At 35.0% G+C, this 20,347-nt stretch overlaps 2 protein-coding genes across 3 annotated transcripts in view; one reads left to right on the top strand and one right to left on the bottom strand.

The window, feature by feature from the left end:
• Window positions 1-257: 257 nt before the first annotated feature.
• On the bottom strand, window positions 258-3,887 carry LOC144442904 (frataxin, mitochondrial-like). Its single transcript, XM_078132278.1, has 5 exons — window positions 3,759-3,887; window positions 2,839-2,957; window positions 2,154-2,274; window positions 1,267-1,364; window positions 258-653 (listed from the first exon to the last, which is right to left on the bottom strand). Exons 1-5 carry the CDS (start codon window positions 3,885-3,887, stop codon window positions 500-502), a joined length of 621 nt encoding a protein of 206 aa, XP_077988404.1. The 3' UTR covers window positions 258-499.
• Window positions 3,888-12,080: 8,193 nt separating this feature from the next.
• LOC144443896 (high affinity cAMP-specific and IBMX-insensitive 3',5'-cyclic phosphodiesterase 8B-like) overlaps window positions 12,081-20,347 on the top strand; it is a 62,810-nt gene continuing 54,543 nt past the window's right edge. For both annotated transcript variants that reach the window (XM_078133494.1, XM_078133493.1), the window contains exons 1-2: window positions 12,081-12,790; window positions 13,753-13,809. In XM_078133494.1, the coding sequence (XP_077989620.1) occupies window positions 12,527-12,790; window positions 13,753-13,809 (321 nt within the window). In that variant the 5' untranslated portion in view covers window positions 12,081-12,526. The remainder of the gene's footprint in view (window positions 12,791-13,752; window positions 13,810-20,347) is intronic.

Here is a 20,347-nt window from a genome sequence, read left to right as displayed (position 1 = left end):
AATCCTTGAATAATATTCATGTACAAATTTTCAAAACCTTTGTGCATTCTTTCTATGTACAACCCAAACATACACTCATGAAATTCGTGTTATATGTTCGCTTGCCATTTTCATGTTACCTTTCTATGTACACCCCACAACTTATTTTCAGGAAATTCATGTTGTGCGTTTGATTTCATATCATCAAAGTGGATTTTCATTTAGTCATCAAACTGTTCTTTTAATGACATCTAAAATCATGTACTACAAAGGTTAGGTGATAGATACTATATAGTGGCATAAAGTGAAGCTTTTTCACGTAGGTTCTTTTGGATTGTGTAGCAAGCAATGGAAAACACCCTAGTTGTTTGTATTGCTAATAATTACAAGAAGAAAGTATAGTTACATATACTTTCCAATCAGTTGGACCCTTCCAAGGGCTTCACATACGCTCCATGTAGCAATCAATCTACACTCTACAGTCTATCTTAAATGCATCCTAACCCAGTATGTATATCAACTATGTATCATCAACTTGTTTACTTTCTAAAATAGTAAAGTCTAATTCTTGATTTAGAATTTCAGAAAACTCCTGTGTAAGCAAGTCATGTAGTGCAACTCCATCATGTTTGTATATCCATCTTCCATTGACATAATCATACCTTTTAGGACCACTGGAATCAAAGGAAGAGAAATAGAACCTTGGTGAATTGCTGGACCTATATTCATTTTACCAGGAAGTTATTAAAATCACTCACTTTATTCAATTCACTATAACATTGTTGACCAAATGTATAAAGATCTCACCTTGCAACAAGAACACATAAAAATGGTTGGATGTCATAGTTTCCACATATGACCTATATGCAAGTGCTAATTATCAATGTGATTGATGAACTTCATTTTTACGCTTCTAACCAAGACAAATTTAGAAACCTTTCACACCTTCAACGATAACAGGTTCTGTATTTACTATTGAGAGATGTTGATATTAAAGTTGATTAAAATTTACTTCTCATGTGATATACAGTGCTGGGTTTTTGTTAATATTTTAACGTGTTTACCATTTACTGTTTAATGTTTCTACATTGGTGTGACCGCTACAAATTTCATCGTGGTTTACATCATATTTAAATGTGCCAATGTCACACTTGTGACGTTCATTTAGGAGGCGGGGGAAGGGGTTTTGGCTTAAATGAACAGAGATTGTTTATTGAGCTTGTGTGACATTGTGCGACCATCCCTTAACAAGGTCTAGAATAACTTTGGTATGGCAGGACAACTTACCTGGACGGAGAGGACAACCATATCTGTTTGTTTGGAGTTTGTTTGTTGATGACATATGTACCTACACTTCCTCCAACTTTGACTGTCAGAACACCAGACTGGGAAGAAATATATCACACCACATTCTCAGACATGCATTCTTTCTATAGTCAAAAGCAAATCCCTGATAAGACTTCAATGCAACATGAATAGTTCCCCATTATGCAAATTTTAGGTCACTATGGGTCAATAGTCCATATTACCATATGGTATGATCTAAGCCAATCACTGAAAGCTATATAGACATGGTGTGTTATAAATGTATATAACACATCACTTTCTCATGCATATTGTAAATATTATATAAGTTTACCACATCAAAATGCCATTGTGTCTACTGACTGACTGACTAACTTGTTATATAATGTAAAATTCTTAAAATCAATATATTAATCTCAATGACCTTTATGGTATTTCTGTTTTCAAGTTAAATATATTTCCACAGTTAAATCTGATTAAAATCAGGTTGAACAGAAGTTTGCAAGAAGTCAGTTGTCCACAATTAATCTGATTGAATCTAGTCTAACAGAAGCTTGCAAGAAGTCAGTTGTCCAACATACAAACAATAGAGAATGCAAAAGACAAGCACACTTTAACATGAAATATGGTAAATAAGCAAATTGAGCCTTTTCCTAGACTGTAAGATATGTCGTATCATTCTGCCCTCACTGGCCTCCTCTCAAGGGAAGGGGTTGACAGATGTGTGAGGGCGCTGTCATGGCGTACCTTACCGTCCAGCCTTTTCCTTGATCAAACTGTCAATTTTATTGACTGTAACAAAAAATTTGACAATCGCTTGGTCACTTTGATTGTAGCCAGTAAATCAGACCATGATAAAAAATACTCACTGTAAATAAGACATCATATTCATCGGTAGTCTCACTAAGATCATCAAAACTTTCAAAATATTCAGAAAGAATGTCCATGGTGTCATCAGCTATCTTTTCATAGGTAATTTCATCTAGAATACTGAAGGTAGAAAGATAGACTTTTTGATGAGCTGACCCTAAAGTATGTTTTAATATTGAGCTTTGTGACATTGCGTGATCATCTGTTACAATAAAGTGGTTTGGAAAACAATTTTCATTTTATCAAGAGGGTATATGCAATGTGCATAAATGAACAACTGTATATATTTGTGCCAGGTTTGGTTGAAATCAGCCAATGCACATCAGATGCATAGGTGGACACATGCAGCTAAATGTAGTAGCCCCCCCCCCCCCCCCCCCCCCCGTTAGGGGGAGGGCTAAGAAGACATTTGACCAAAAATAACATTTTTTGGTTGTAGTTTGTATGTCAAATATCATGTCATTTTGTATTGAATAAATTTCCATCTACACATCCCTATAAATATACCCACCAACTTTCAGTTTTGAAATTTCAAAATTTTGTTTCAAAATTAATCCTGTCTTCAGACCTAAATTGAATATAAAATATAAGGGTCATTATGAATGAATAATAGTGAAGAAAGGTATGAGTTCATTAATAAAAGTATTCTTTTGTGGTAGCAGTACGACTCTACATCAAACTTACCTATTTTCAGAGTTTTTTCCTGATGAACAGTTTCTCTTCAGTATAGTATTTAATGCTGGTGAATATCTCTGTGATGAGATGATATTACTTGAACAGCTTTCCAAAATGTATTTTTTATTCTGCAAAATTAAAATGACAATTAAATTACATACATTGTGGACATTTGGGTAGATTATTACTTGATTTGCTGTTGCATTATATTGCCCATTCTCATACAAGCAAATATCGTAATATGTGTATACAGCATCTACACACACGCGCACACACACACACACACACACACACACACACACACACACACACACACACACACGCACGCACACACATGTATGCATGCACGTACACATGCATGCACACTCACGCACATTCATTCATTCATTCACTCACATTGCACTCCCTGCATTGGTATGAATGAAATACTTGTACTATGTTAGTCGAGCTTGTTTAGGGTGATAAATAAAATACCATTACTGTTGTTGTTTTCCTAAGGAAAATATCACACGAATCCTGCTACTACGAATATATCAATATACTGTACGCTCTACACTAAGATAACTAGTGTTCTTTCCAAAAAGGTAGGGGAAATATATTCAGGTCAAAAAAATGTTATATTTAGCCCGTAGACAAGGAAAACAACAATCTAAGAAATATTACACGCCCCTATGGGGGAGAACACAAAGTGCGTTAAATTCATTATTCGTATCCGTAAATCCACGATTCCAGGCATGATTTACGTGTCCCTGTGGACTGTACAATAATACTTTAAGCAAATTCTCCAAAATTATTTGTCATCGGAGTAAAACAAACACCTCGACCCACTTCACGTGGGTAAGTACACCATAGATAGTAGAAAATTACATTGTCTATAATGAGTAAACATATAACGTACTTACGTAGTGGCTGTAAGATGCGAACCTTACCGGTGTCAACAAACTGATCTGCCGTCGTCTGCATGCTGTGTGTAACCAAGTTACAATTTTGTTTCCATTTGCCACAAAACCGACAGTTTTTCTCAGGGTTTGACAGCAGAGTACAGTGCTCCATACCATCGTTGCAATTATTAAAATCGATATGCTATGTTATACCCCAAAATCACGTTTTTAGTGTCAATTTAGAACTTACATGGGCGCAACCATATTGGCTAGATGTGTTTGTTGGTTGTGTGTTTTCTCAACTTAGTTGTCGCACTGGAAGTGATCGCTTTCTTTCCACTGTATGTATACATGTATTTAAAACTCGTGTAAAATTATTTAATCAAGGAAATTGTTTTACTTATATACTTATAACATTAGCTTATTTCAATGTAGTGTTCTTTAATATCATTATTATACTTATGTACCCAAATAGAATTGTCAATTTTCTATACGGTTGTAATAAACTTCTAATTTAATCTATTATATAATTATAAGCTTAGTGCGAGTTCGAAATAAATTTCGACCGGTTGTATTTCCGGGCAAAACAGCTCTACTCCGTGTTGATGTTTTAATTTGTTTTCAAACTTCGACAGAAAATGAAAAAGTGAAAAGATCAATTTCCAGACTCACAAAATAAAATGAAAAAATAGAGATAAAAATCATTGCGAACAAAAGCAAGGCTACACTTAATAGTTTTGAAAAAATGGCAATTCTGATTTAATTGGTAATTTATACCTTTACAATCCATAAGCTTGCCTTAAAAAAACACCAGTCAATTAAAATTGCTTTAGGCGTAGTGGTATGATCATAAACATTATAGTAAATCATACATGCATATGTATACAAATGAAGTTCATTATCACAATATCACTTTACATTGGATGGCAAGGCTCCGGCCTACTTCACGGAGATGAGGGCGTCCACAGCTCTAGTTCCAACCTAAGGACAAATGGTAGTCACAACCTCATAGTTCTGCGATCTTTACTAATGTGGCGAATACTAGGGCTTTTGCGGTGTGTGGTCGAGACTGTGGAATTACATTCCAGAAGAGCTGAAATATTGAGATTAAATGAAACAGAGCGTTGAAGACACATCTTTTTAAACATTCTTGTCACCTGCAACGTTGTTAAAATCCCCCCCTTGAGGTTTTTTGTTTTAAAGTACAAGTTCTTTTGAGAAATTGTTGAAAATTTTACCCAATGCCTTATTTTTTTAATTATGTTTTGTGTGCTTTTTGAAAACTCTTTTATCTCATTGTACAGAGCCCTGAATATTTAAAAGAGAAAAGAAAAGAAAAAGCGCTTTAGAAACCAAATAACTGTTCTTGTTACATTTTTTTTTTCAAATGTAACTAATATCATCGAACTGAACCAGATGCTTTCAAAAAACTCCAGACAGGACTCAATATCAGTTCTCAAAAACTATAGAAAATGTATTCAAAGTTGATTAAACAAAGGCATTTCTCATTTCATCCGATGGAGGCCCTATTTGAGATGAACTTTTACTTCAAGCAGCCAGAGGAAGGAAGTTATGAACAATGTTTCGGTCATGTCACCCGCCACAACCTGGATCATTGGCACGCACACAATTATAATGCATGGAAGTGTGGAGGGCAGTAGGAGACGAGGGATATCGTGTGCAAATTTCGACTGAAACAATCTCGTCAAGAAGTGGACTAACCCTCAGACCACTAACGACTTTTTAGTAGTCTGAGACTGACCAAAGCATCATGTGGTAGAGCATAGTAGTGCAGAAGATATGAATGAGAGGTGTCAAAGTGTCCCGACTGTCTAGTCTATAACGTTTGACCTGACATGAATGCTACTCCAGGAAATAAAGATATTTTCATAAACTATGGGTTGGGGAGTCTTTTCATCATTTTATATCACCTACAATGACTTGCGTTTTCAGAGAAACATCACGTTGATGATCTTGTACTTTCTAGGTTATCTTTACTGTTGACCAATGATCATAGGATTAAGCAGAAATGCTATATTCATTGTTGAACAATGGATACTTCAGTGTAAGGGAGCCATAAGTAATGATAAAGTATTAAAGTGAAGGGCTGTGGAAATGGGGGGGGGGGGTCAATTTTTACAAATCGGTTCCCGTGCGCGGGCCATATTTTAGAAAACAGGATTAAGGGAGGGTCACATTTTACTTTGACTCATTTTAATGTCTAACCATGGATGTATTAGGATACATCCAAGGTCTATCTTTGCATTATGTTGTTACTTTTGCATCCTACCACTGCCACCGACTCCACATCGGTTATTGTTAGTGTTACGGTCACTATCGGTACTGCATGTAATATAATGACATATCAAATAAAATCCTTTCTGACAGTCATCCAGCAAATTCATTTTGAATAGTCAAAGCGTTGGTTATTTTGATCAAGAGTCTATTTATTGGAACCAGTTGTCTTCCTACATCATTGCCAAACTTAAACCTTCACTTTCAAGACCTGGTTTCCAGTTCTTTTTGTCTTCATACAGTACGTATAGTTGCACTGATCCCTGGTTATAACTCATCTCAAGTGATATTGACTACTATGACAGTACAGCATGAATGCGTTAGCTACAACAATCGCAAGTAGATCAGTTGAATCAATACTTTCTTTGTCATGCACTACACCTTGAATATGACCTTGCTAAAAACAAAGGCCACCAAGATATTTTTCGCATCTTTTTGTTCTATTTTGATTCAATGAACAATAGTTTTTTTTCCATTGTTCTAAATATAAATTGTTCTGTGGTCCTTTTATTACCCCGTAATGAGATGTTATCTATTGTATATCATGACCATGTTAGATTGGTTTTGATCATAATATTCATATCAAGGTTAAGTCAACAGAAACTACCCAAACTGATCTACCCACGATCTAGCATGTAAACCAATAGTCCGTCAAGCCATCATTTTCGCATTCTAAATTCAATATTTTTGTTCTTTAAATTTGTAGTCATTTTTTGCACACCAATGTCCGCCATTGCCCTTGTCAGAAATGATCGAGCGTCTTGAATTCAGGCAAATGTCACAAATATACTATAGTATAACAATATAATGTATCATTGTGATGACCAGTGACGGTGCTTTTGTGAGTATTATTCGTACATGCTGCGAACGTTTTTTTGTGTGTGTGTGTGGGGGGGGGGGGTGTACAAGGACCATCTGGAATGGAATCGTAGCCCTTACGCGGCCGTTGAATTGTGGTTCAGTCTCACGAACTCGAAGCAAAAGTACGCCCTCTCCTGATTATCAAACCTGACAGCTAAAGTCTTGGAGTTTTTCTTGGGGGGCTGGGGGGGGGGGCTGGGGGGGGGGGTGATTATATGCCAGCCAACATGACTCTCAAGTTATAGGTAAACGTGCACGTACACACACGCTTCAACAAATAAATATAATTTTTTACTAATACATTTGTAAAATCCTTGCGCTCTCGCTTTAATAATTTACACCAAGTCTTCATTTATCTGTGTCTATGAAGCAGGTGATAGCCAAGGGAAGGTGTACTGTGTTATGTAGTATCTCACTTGATAAAATCGCCCTCTAATTAACATGTACAAATGTCTAATTATTGGCATTGTAACAATTTTCAGTGAATATATTGTTGGCATTAGATTGAGAAAAAAATTGCTCCAGTTACATGCAGCTTTGAATAAAACGACACAAAAAAAACTTGACGATTGCATGTAAGGACAGGTGGGTGTAGACTACACACACAAAAAGCATGCTGCAGCAACCGTTCCATTACATATTGATGATCATAAAATTATTGTCCAATATCAAAGCGTGTACAGTAAATTACAACGCTCTCTCGGGGTGGGGGTGGGGGTGGGGGGGTTATTTGTTTGCACATAAAAACTACAGGTTGGGAAAAACAGGATATTTGTCAACAGAATCGCAAATGACTGGTTTAATTTAGGGTCACTATGGCCTATAATTAAATGGCCGTTTAGGATCACGATTCATTAAGTTCGCACCTTTTTGAAGCCAACTATAATGAAACTTTAACGACTTCCCTGGCATTCGATGCACGACCTGACGGAAACAAGAAGAGAACATTTCTCAATTCAAAAGAGCCAAATAAAAATGATTACACTCGAATTAGTAAAAGTCTAGGATAGATTTTTGAAGAAGGGATACTGAGTCTCCCTGGACAACATATGTACCTACAACCTATCCAATTGTCGGCGTATGTACGCATTTTATTGATATTTACTGTGAAACAGGGCGCAATTCCGACCCATTACTATTAGTAGATGTACACACATGATCGGCCCTGAAGCGGAAAGTGACAAAACGATTTCTTTTGTCCAAACACGTTATGGCGTTCTGCGTCCTAGAATTCCATACATATTTCGTTAGTTGCTACTAGAACTACTTAATTTGAAGAGAAATGCAACAATGGAAAAATGCTAAAAATCGTATAAACAGGAAGAAGAATAACGAACTTATGAAATGAAAAGTTCTCACAAAAAACTAAGTAGAGTTAGTTTACAGATTGACGTCTTGTTAGCTTACTGTACTATCACTTGTATTGTGTGCGTAAACTTATTCATTTGAAAACACCCAGCCCGTTCAGATAAACCACAATACTCTTTCTATATTCTCTCGAGTTCTTGATGAATTCTTGCAATTTCACATCTTAATGCGGCATGGTTTAATATAAAACAATTTAGATTCTCTCAAGCTCTTGATGTATAGAACTCCCACCAACGAGAGGACTTGCGAGCATTTTCAAGTGTTCAGGGATCGGATACCACGTCCTCAGTTCAATCTACGGTTTAGGTATATAAACCACAATGTGAGTTATGTTTTTGGTGGATAAAAATCATACGTCCCTGATAGAATCTAAACATAACAGAGGGAACAGTTTACTAGGATGATGGGTAATCCATTGGTCCATCCTTTTATCTTTCTGATCCTCAAAGAATTAAGGGTATATTCGTAAACCTCGGGTTCTGCAGAGTCAGTTAATTAATTCATATCACCTACAAGAATGTTAAGAAATGTTCATTGTCCTCGCAGTGGTCCAGTGTTGCATCATGGGAGTCAACATACATGCATATATATTAGATGAACAATAAGTATTCATGACTATTCATCTGAAGGTAATATGAAAACAGAAAGACATTAAACTGAGGCCGTAACAACAGTTCCAGAATCTCAATGAGCGTTATTGGATATAAAGATGGTAATCTTCGTACATCAAGTCATTTAGGGATGGGATCATACAGAGAGAGAGGCCCGGAAAGCAAGGAAGATTTTTCAAAACATTGTATAATTTTATTTCGTTTTGTGAGGTACCATAATTTTCTACTTTAAGGTTTTCTGTACAAGAAAGACTACTTGCAGTGGGGTATTTAAAAAACAACAACCCAATGCCATGTTGCCTAATGGACGGATACAATGTCTAAGCATGTAGGAGCGTGAAAAGTGTTATCCCTATATCAATACTGAGTCTACTACCACATATTTGATACGTTGTCATATCATGCTCCGCCACATGTGAAAAATATTGCCTCTAAATATATGTATAGCGATCAGTTAGCAGCATCGTTGATGAATAAAATATATTCCACGTATTAAATGTAGACTTAACATTTAGAATGCTCATGTGTAAACTCGAACTTTGGAACAACGATTGTTGAAAGATCTTGGGGGAAAAATAAATGTACTTTGAAATAATTGATAAGTTTACGAAATCGTTGACATTCTGTCTTGAAAAATAAACAGTGAAAATGTCAAAAACAAGTAGAGTGACAACACTGAAAATTCAGGAAAATGTCTATCACCTAGAGGAAAAAAATAAAACTGTGTTTCCAGGAATCAATAATAGTAATGGACCTGGCAAATTAACAAAACAAAAAAATATTGCTAACAATACACAAGAACGCAACCCTAGAAAGGAAATTGATTGAGCAATAACTGACGGACCTGACGAATGTGGGTTATGGAGTGAACTTATAGTACATGACTGTTTTGACCAATTACAGAATTCCTATCCCAGTAATGGTGATTGGAAGTGAATGACGTCATCTGTATGTATTTTTTTCTCAATGACCTTTCTGATTCGTAACTTAAAACGTATACGTACAGTATACATAGCCCGGGGGCACGAGAATGAACAGTGCTTGAATGTGTCAACGCTCTGCTGTGCGGAAACTGCTGAATTGCCGAACTTCGTCAGATCGTTGAAATGGTTGTCGACTCGAGACAATGAATTCCTGTTGGGACATAAAATGATAATAATGAAACCCAACATAATGCAGATAAAAAACAACAACAGATATCACAAGTTGTGGTTTTCTTGGGATATTTGTGTACACTGCGCTACAAATACATATGCATTAATCTTCTGTGATAAGTATTACAACCCATAATACCAAAGTAAAGCGTTTTCTGTATGTACCACAATGGTTTGTAGCATCTATATCAAATACAACCCATAACACCAAAGTAAAGCGTTTTCTGTATATGTACCACAATCGTTTATAGCATTCATATCATGTGTAAAAAAGTATACCGTTTCATTTGCTAATTGACCACACTAGAAAGGCTAAATAAACCAACTGAAACAGTATACCTTTACACTTGATATGAATGCTATAAACGAGTGGAGCACATATATAGAGAAAGTACTTTACTTCACTGTTACCAGTTGTAAACTCAACATAATTATATAAATATGTAAATTGTGTTATGTTAGCAAATCAGTGTACAACTTACAAGAGCGCTATCCAGAGAGATGGGGTGGAAGGGATATATAGTTATAGGCTAAAAATCATGGAAAATGGGGGAGGGGGGGGGGGTCGCGATCAGATGTAGATCATCGCCACTTTTCACTTTATGCCTCCGACCCCCTCACCCATTCCTTCGACCCCAGGACCGTAAATAATGATGGTTCACTTAAAGATAAGTAATGCACACATAGACTTCATTGGCCTGCTGTAGAATAGCTCAACAAATGTTTTCAAATTTCTCAAACTTCGTGATTTTTCAAAAGTACGAAAATTTAATACTTGATTTACAGAATTCCCCCTTTTTTCCTCAATAAAGCAATTTGGTAAACACTACGTATGGCTGTATGGCCGGGATGGGCGAGTTTGAAAACATTCTTACGTCATACAGTGAACACAAAATCAAATTTCTCACTCTAAATGCATATGAGGTGAGATCACCGCCAAATTAGAATTCCTTTATGTATGATTTTGTTATATTTAATCGTGTAATCCCTTATATATCATTTTTACCCCAGTTATTTCAACATTATTTATCATTTTTCTATCATTAAGACGGTTTCATTGTTATTTCGTATTTCTTTATTTAATGAATATTTAATTATTATTTGATGATGTTACCATTATTTGATTATTCTATATTTTGTACATTGAGCATGCAAAGCTAGATATGACGTCATCACGGCTAATGTTCGGATTTTTAATTAGCAGTTGTATATAATTAATGGCAGTTTGAACAAACGATTACAAGGCATATATATTGTCTTGTCCTATGCTTAGTTTCTACACTGTCATTACTTTACGTTCACTCGGGAAATAATAGCCGGATATGTGTACTACGTATGGACCAACGCAGAGCAAAAATGATGCATCCGGACCCTCCCGCCATAAAAAATGAACCCATCCTTTGAAGGGACGTTTTTTACTCTCATTTTTCAAGATATGAACAATTTAACATAACGCGTGAAAAGACGTATTACACTCCCTGAAAGCAACAAATAAATAAGTGAATTTTGATATTGCTATAGGATATGCAATCACGACTAAAATTAATTTATCAATATTTTGATCAGACACAACTTCATGGTGACAAAGCTTACTGCTGTGCGCATGTCACAGGAAAGCTGTACTTGGGTGATGTTGGGTAATCAGTTATAAAAATTCACTGACGCAAGTTAGTACTCGTCCCAATCGAAGTTTACGGTATATTCAAATTAAAAACAAGCATCTTTTTTTACATTGCATTTGATTACATGTTAATGTAAACTGTGTTGGTTTAATTGGCCGTGAAGAGAATGATTAGTGAAGACAACAGTTGTAGGTCAGGGCATGACTTGACATTTCAAAAACGGCGATCGATGTTAAAGATCGCACAAAGATTACTATGAAAGTAATAAAATGCAGTTCTGTTTAAACTACAATAATATTATATACAGAATAGAGGCGTTTTATACGAATTGCTGTATCTCGCGATTGGCTTTGAAATGTACGTCAGCAGTAGCGTCACATGGCAAAGTTACTAGTACATGATTGGCTAGCTGGCTATTTGAGCTTTGACATCATCAGTACATTATCGATGCACCGAGCACCGACGTGAGAAATTGCTTCCTATGCGAAAGCAGCTGCCGTTTCGGACTTCTGTGAAACTGATCGAGTAATATTTCAACATTGTATGCCTCTCTCCTACAGTAGGAATTTTGTGTCAGTCGGGTCAGTGAAGTGTGTGATTGCCATTGAATATTCTTCGATTCGTTCTGCTCCCTCTCGAAAGTCGGAAGTTTTTACATGCGTTTCGTTACCCAACATCATCAGCTGTGTGTTTCTGTGGTTTCTACATTGTTCATCGCCAGTCACCGTGAAGTCAACGGACAGGTATTCTTCGAGCTTGCAGTGATTTGAAGTTTTTCACTTTTTTACCCTGAATAATTCATACCAACAGAAGACGATTATCAGAACGGTCTCGTACATGGCAGCCGTGTTGGTTGTTTGAAATTCTCGCTATAATGCGAGGAGACCGATAACTAGCAGGAAGAGATGGGCTGCGCGCCGAGTATTCACGTTTCACAGAGTGGAGTTGTATATTGCCGTGACTCGGATGAATCAAACTCGCCGCGCCCGTCTTCTTTCTCACACCACCAACAACAACATACCCATTTGATTCGAAGCACTGACATTACCGAAGCTGGTCCGTCCAGTACAGGCGTAGCTGGTCCGACACAAGTTGGGCGAAGAGATAGACGAGGAACTATTAGTATTGAAGCAGAGACGCAAACTAGCAGATCGACCGCTGAAATGAGGGTAAGTATTATGGAAGGGCCTCTGCTGATATGTTTAGTGCTCGAAAAAAGAAATAACATTCCTAAACCAAAGTCAGAAAACATGAACCAAAATTGCCTTGTATCTTTATAAATCTCCAGTTTAATTTTCTTGGTCTTATTTATCAACACCTTCAGAGTCTGACGCTTTCCTGTGTGGTTTACAGTGATGACAAAGGAAGCTGTAGTTTTTTGGATGAAATCGGTTGCCTAGTTACCATTTCATTACACTACATCACATAGCTTGGATGTTGAATCTAATTTGCCAATAATCCAGTAATCTAACAGCTATAACATAACAAGTATAATTTCTGTATTTTTTTCTCTACTAAAAAAAAAGAAAAAAAATGATCAACAACAAATATTTTAACCGTTTCATTACAGGATGTACTTTCTCATTCGTAAAATTTGATGTTGCAGTAAATCATATAAATGATTATTATTATTTTTTTGCTTGCGGGGAAAAACTTTAACTTTGTTCATTCTTTCCATGATGTTATTCCCTATTTTTTTTTCAAAGTTATCATTAAAAACATGAAAGACACAAAATTAGTTGTTCCTGTGAAAGGAAACTGGTTTTATTATCTGTTTTCAATGGAAATGATATGAAATATTTGGTGAGATGCCTGTAGGGGAAGTAATGACAAAGGTTGCCTTGAAAATTGGAAAGTATTACTCTACAACCTTAAGTGAAATTGTTATCTGATTAATCTAAGGTATGACGTAAATGTTGCCCTTTGATAAGTGTGTGGTATACATGAACATGGGGGAATCTGAACTTTTTAAAACATATTAGATGCACACATTACCAATATTATATGTCCCATCAGAGATATCCACTGAATTCGATAACATATCTTAATCTTAACGATTCAACTCTTAGTCATTTTAGCATCTTCAATATACTTAAGTTTGTCTTTGTTTCATTTCTTTATAATTATATAGGGTGCTTCAAAGGAGCTCAATTTTGGTCCCATGAAAGTGACATTGCCACCTATACAGGTAAGTTGTCATAGCAACAAACCAGAAACAAGTAAACACATCAGTCAGATGATGTCTTGTGATTGTTGAAATGCTGTGTTCAAAGTATCTTGAAGTCATGATCAAGGGATGTTTTAGCATTACAGTGTTGGTTTTATAGCACTGTAAATAATGATATGTGTATCGATGCAGAGTGCATGTACCGAGAGAGGTGATGCATACATAATGCATAGATAGTTCATGTGTATTAGTGTCAGTGGAGCCCTATACATTGTTTAACCCCTTCATTCCTCTGCTGTGTGGTTAGGTCCTAGCGTTTCAAGTGTTAAAGGCTGGATTTGTAATCAGGAATATGGGGGTACTGGGTGGGGTGGGGTGGGGGTGGGGGTGGGCAGGGGTGGGGGTAGGGTCAAATGGTTTAATTTATTTTGAGTGTTATAAATGTCAGAATCTATCCTTGAATTATGGTGTTGTTGGTGGAAATTGTAGAGATTATGTGATAAGTCTAACATCTCTTTTTTGTAGTTAGTCTAAATGAAGCAATTTGAGGATTGATGACTGTTAACACACCAAAAGAGTCTACTGACAACTATAAAGTTCTCTTGTGTGTGGTTTTGATAAAGCAATTAATCCTCTCATTTCACATGGATTAATTATTCTTGCACATTTCTAGTGTTAATATAATTATCTTGAATAATGTTGTTGTTGCTCCTGTACATGTTTTCCTCTTAGCATGCGACAATTATTTCTTGTCATTTAAAACTGTTTTGGATAAAAAGAAATGAAATTGCAGTGTGTTTATTCTTGTAGGCTCTTTCTCTGATTTCTAAGAAAATGAGTCTATTCAAAATATTCAAAATACAGATTTAGAAAACTTGACAGCTTAGAATCAGTCACACCTAGTTTGATTATGTAAATTTGTTTATAGTTTGATTATGTAAATTTGTGTAGAGTTTGATTATGAAAATTTGTTTATGGTTTATGTAAATTTGTTTATAGTTTGATTATGTAAATTTGTGTATTCATTTAGTCACTTCAAATAAGAAATACGTAATATAGAAAGCATCTGAGGAATATTTCCTACAATATATACCTTTGTGTGGAATCCTTGACCTGTGTTGCCTTTCAAAGATCGTTAATATGTCTTTGTCAACAGGTGACATTAGTTAACACCTGTTAATGGTACTGTAGGTAGGAAAACAGAATATGTGATTGACGCACTGTTCCCAGACTAGAATTGAGAATATTTTGATGGAAAATCCATGAATTTCATCATTATGACATTAGCATTCTGTACATTTCAACATAGACAGTAATGTTAAAAAGAGGGTCAGGAGTTGAGAAAATGTCATGGAAGTACTTCATAAAAACGATAAAAAATGATTTTAGCTATTTGACAGGAGAATGTGAGTTTTTATCTGTACTTTTATGTACTATCATCGAGATGACATCGGACAAACATCTCGTTGCCATAGCAACAGCTTTGTAATGGCTTAGTGTTTTTCTGTCATTGTCACCACCATCTGACTGATGAGGTGAAGTTCAAGTAATGTCAAACGTGGTCAATGGAAAGGGTCATGGGGTATGGCTGTTGTTGACAAGATGTTGACAAGATGCGAGTGTTCACAGCATGTTTGTTTATACCATGAATCTCAAAAAAAGGTACTGATTTCGGATTTGTTTTAAGTGTCAGTGTCCTACTATCAACCAAAAAAAAGAAAAAGGTATTTAAAATGTAATTAGAATTATTTCTGCCTGAAATAACAACAAAAGTATGCAGTTGTACATATAGGAAATGAAATGAAATGAAATGAGAACCTATACATTTGTGAAGTCATTGATTTTTTTAATATATGAAAGTGCACAATGTACTGCTGATAGCGTTTTACTACATTTTACCCCTGAATGTGAGCCTTTAATCATTCGTTCATTCATTCATTCATTTATTTATTTATTTATTTATTTATTTATTCATTCATTACATTTTGTTCAGCCCATAGCAACAGCAAAATGATGAAAATGATTGCATAGGTAACAAAGAACAGGATTGGATCAGCATGTAGATAAACATGAAAAATAATTAACACATAAATTCTACGCTAAAAGCTATCGGGTGCTATTTTGGTTACTCCACATTCAACAAATGGCAATTTTTTTTCTCTCAAGATTATTTGTTGGTTGCCATGATGGTTTAGAAGGATCAACATTTTCTAGTTGATTGGTAGTAATCTAGTATGGTACTTGTTACATTTGAGTACGGATCATGATTAGTTATAAACATTTCAAAGTAGTCAAAAGAGAGGTAACGAGGAAAAGAGCTTATTTCTCTCAGACAAGTCAATTTTATCTGTACATGTAACGTTTATCGTTTGTAATTTTAGATGCGTCCAATTTGTCATGATTTTTAGATGTGTCTAATTTGTCATAGTGCCCTGAAACCATTTCATGTTGAATACCGGCAGGTATAATTTTCTATGAGAAAGATGAGAAATCAAAATGAAACCTGGTACAACGATTTGAGGTTGACAGTTTGACTAAATTTCTGACAATCGCAAGGTTTAATTTCATTTTATAACGTTACTATATACTAATATAAAATCTAAAATTGTTCATCTATCTGCTGTAAACACTTGGCATTTTTATTTCCAATTTCCCCCACAATTCAAATATTTAGTTTATTTTACTTGTGGCAGATCTGTAAAACATACCACGGTCAGCAAGTAAACGCATAAGTACACTTTATTATTTTCGATTTATTCTGTTTTTTCTTCTGTAATCTAGATGTTGAATTTCTTGATGATGTTATAAAACCTAGCATAGTAGGTAAACACATGTATACATATATTTAGCTTTTTATTGTTTTTTTTTCTGTGGTCTGAATATTGAATCTCTTAATTTTGTAAAACCTAGCATATAGTCTGCTGTGAAACACATACATATACACAGTATTATTCTGGTTTTTTTTTCTGTGATCTAAATATTGAATCTTTTGGTAATATTGTAAAATCTAGCATAGTTTGCCAGTAAACACGTATATATATACACAGTATTATTCTGGGCGTTTTTTCTGTAATCTAAATATTGAATCTCTAAATTTGATAAAATCTAGCATAGTCTGACAGTATACCTATACATTGTATTATTCTGGGCATTTTTTCTGTAATATAAATATTGAATATCTTAATTTGGTAAAATGTGAGCCCGTAAACACATATATGTATAATGACGTACATACATATAGTCTGCCTGTAAAGAAATACATGTATATATATACATATATTTATCTATATATTCTGTTTTCCGCAGTCTGATTATTGAATCTATTTATCTGTTGCCAATTCTGTAAACCGTAGTTGAGTCAGCCACTAAACACAGATTGTCTTACCCTTTTTACTCCCCATGTTTTTACATTCACCATATTCAATCACACTTATCTGTCGGCAATTCTGTCTGAACAGTAGTCCATTTTACTCCGTTAGTATCGCCGACATTTTCTTTATCCCTTTCTTGCCCATCACCAATTTGTCTGAGTATACTAATCATGTATATACAGAATTAACTGTGTATGTATTCAGACTATTATCCATTAATGTGAGTGTCATTCAGGTTGTATGGTGTATTCACCGACGGTGTGCCACAGCAATCCCCGTTTCTTACGATATCAGTCTAGGCGGGAGTATTGAGCTAGTCATGCGTTTGATTGCCTCAATTAAAACATGTTTCCCAGCTGTAAGAAATTTTCCATATGGGAGATATGCCAAGTCTTTACCAATAACAAAATGGGCTCATTAAGATTATTTATTGGTTTTTAATAGCGCATGTCAGATGATTAATAATTCAGTAACGAATACACATTGAAAAGCGTAATGTGTGATGGTTATCAGAAAGTCAGGGAGGTTCTTGACATAGCATAATAACATCTTTCAGAGGCTGACTAATAGAAAGAATGTCAATTAACAGACATTGTGTTCACTAGGGAACAAATTAGGCCATTAAAAAAGGTGTTGTCTGTTGGGTAAGAATGAAATTGGTGTGGAGGAGAATAATCCAAGCATTGTATTGGAAAATATTATATTGATTCAAGGACAGTGTGATTGGCATGGACTCTGATTTTGTAGTGACAGATTGTGTGTGATAGTCTTGTTTTTTTTGTCATCGATCTGATAACGAACACACGTCAAAATGAAGTCTCCAACATTATGTGTATGATTTGGAAAGATCAACTAGTTGTAGAGATTCTGTTGTGGAATTCGGATTATATTTGACATCTATTTATGTATGCATCATTCATGTACTCAAAGTCTACAAAATGTCATGCAATCTGAAATGGAGAATTTTTCACTGAGATTCTGACTAGAATATCATCACAAATCCGTACATTTATATCGAGGGGACTGAGCCCCTCAGTGGGTGAACCGATTCTGCCAACTATTAAATCCATTCGATGTTGTCACGTGAAATGAGGACTGATACATAATATATACATGTGTAGTATGTGTGGCTAAAGAACGAGAGGATGTAATAATACATAAGCAGTGCCCCCTAATAAAAATTAAAAACAATATATTTTTGTTGTGAGTCAAATATTACATGAAAATGGGTTTTAAGTTCACAAATTTAAATTCTAATTATTGCACCAAAATATTGGGTTCATTAGTGTTCTCTGAAGTCACGTGACTTCAGACAATTATCCCAAATTCTTGGAAGTTGGTAACGTCCCCCCCATCACGGTTCATAGATGGTTTTAAATGGGGTATGTTGTGAGTCACCACATTCAGAAAAAACATGACATTTTGGTGGGTCATGAACGGTTCTAGCTCTGTGTCAGTGGTATGTCAAATTGACTTTTGCGTATTGTACACAAATAAGTAACCCACATCTACTCTATAGGAAATTGTGATTACTTAGTTTTGTAGTGTAATTTAAAATAGGTGACAAGCTCCACAAGTGCTCCTGGTATTGTGAACCTGAAAATGTTGATTCATAGAACTTAAAAAAAAAATAGCTGATCATAATATACATTTGTGAAGTAAAAGATAAATTGGTTTTAAAAAAAAAACATCACATGACTGATTATTTTACATTTATTTTATTACTCATGATTGTAGATTATTACATTATATTCATTTTCATGTCTTGAGGTAATTAAAAAAAAAATAAATAAAAAAAATAAAAAATAAAAAATACCCGCCAGTTTGTATAAATCACCTTTGATATTAAAACAATGTAGGGGGTATAGGGAGAAAACGTATATGTAAAATTTGTGCTGTTAGAGAAAATACTACTGTTACAGTTATCAATTTCGCTATATATTCACATCCTGGTTTGTAGTAGCTACTTCAACTTCTGTATTATTGGCTGACAGTGGGATGTATGCAATGTTCTATTTGCCATATTAATTAATGTACATTTGTATATAATACAGAAGTCATTAAAAAAACTACAATGTCAAAGAAAAAGAGTCTTTTTTTTCTGCAGCGTTTTAATCACGGTTTATTCCAACACGTACTGGTTCTCTTTTGACACCTTTGTATGTTTCAATGCACAGAGGTAATTGCCCTTTATTGAAATTGCTATAGGACGGACCAGACTGCTGCTGTCTTTCTAAGTAAGCAGTAAGACTACAATTTAAATGTCAAATTTAGCATAAAGTGTATATGGTCCTGAATGCAACAGACTACCGAGATTATAATTTGGTTGCAGTAAACATTTCATTTTATTTCAAATTTTAAGGGTTTTTATTCTTGTCCATTGAGATGCAGACAGTTAAATATGTAAACAGCTAAGAATGGATCAAATGTGTGGCTGGAAGAATTAAAATGAATATGTACATAGTGTGTATGTATTTCTTGTTCGATGTGCAGTACTTATATAAAACAGTTATTTTATAGTCAATCTTGTCTCATTTTCTCTCTAAATGATGTTATTCAGACATAACAAAATGATTATGTCATCCAGACCTCACATAATGATGATGACAATGATGCAGATCTCACAAAATGATGATGACATTCAAACCCCACAAAGTGATGATGTCATTCAACTGTCAAGATGTCATCAAGACCTCACGAACTGTTGATGTCATGCAAGCATCAAAATTTCACGTCGACCTCACAAAACTATATTTATTATGCTGAAGACTTAATAACGTAGTAACTGGTAATAGTTCAATTTGTTGATTTATGGCCTAAAAGTCAAATAAAACATAAATATTAATATCGAAATGGTTGCTATGTTACCAATACAGTAAGCCTTGCTAATTTATGAGGAGTACCTTATCAATAAATTTTTTATTTTATCATAGTTATATTTTGATTTCGTAAGTGAAGATGATTGTAGTTGGTTACTGTATATTGTTACTACATTTGCAAGATATGAAATTGGTTATCAAGTTAGGGAGTCAAATCTCAGCAGGTCACATCCTGTGATTCTGTTCCTTTCGGAGAACTGTCAAAAGATATTTTATCAAAGGCGATGTCATTGACTACAAGCAGTGGACTTGCATCTCTGGGCATGTTATAGAAATTTTCTTTCCATTTTGATATAAAGGTCAATAAAT

The sequence above is a fragment of the Glandiceps talaboti genome, chromosome 12 (genome assembly GCF_964340395.1).
Source record: "Glandiceps talaboti chromosome 12, keGlaTala1.1, whole genome shotgun sequence".
In the NCBI taxonomy this organism is placed as follows: Eukaryota; Metazoa; Hemichordata; class Enteropneusta; family Spengelidae; genus Glandiceps; species Glandiceps talaboti.
This window is presented reverse-complemented; position numbering and strand designations above follow the sequence as displayed.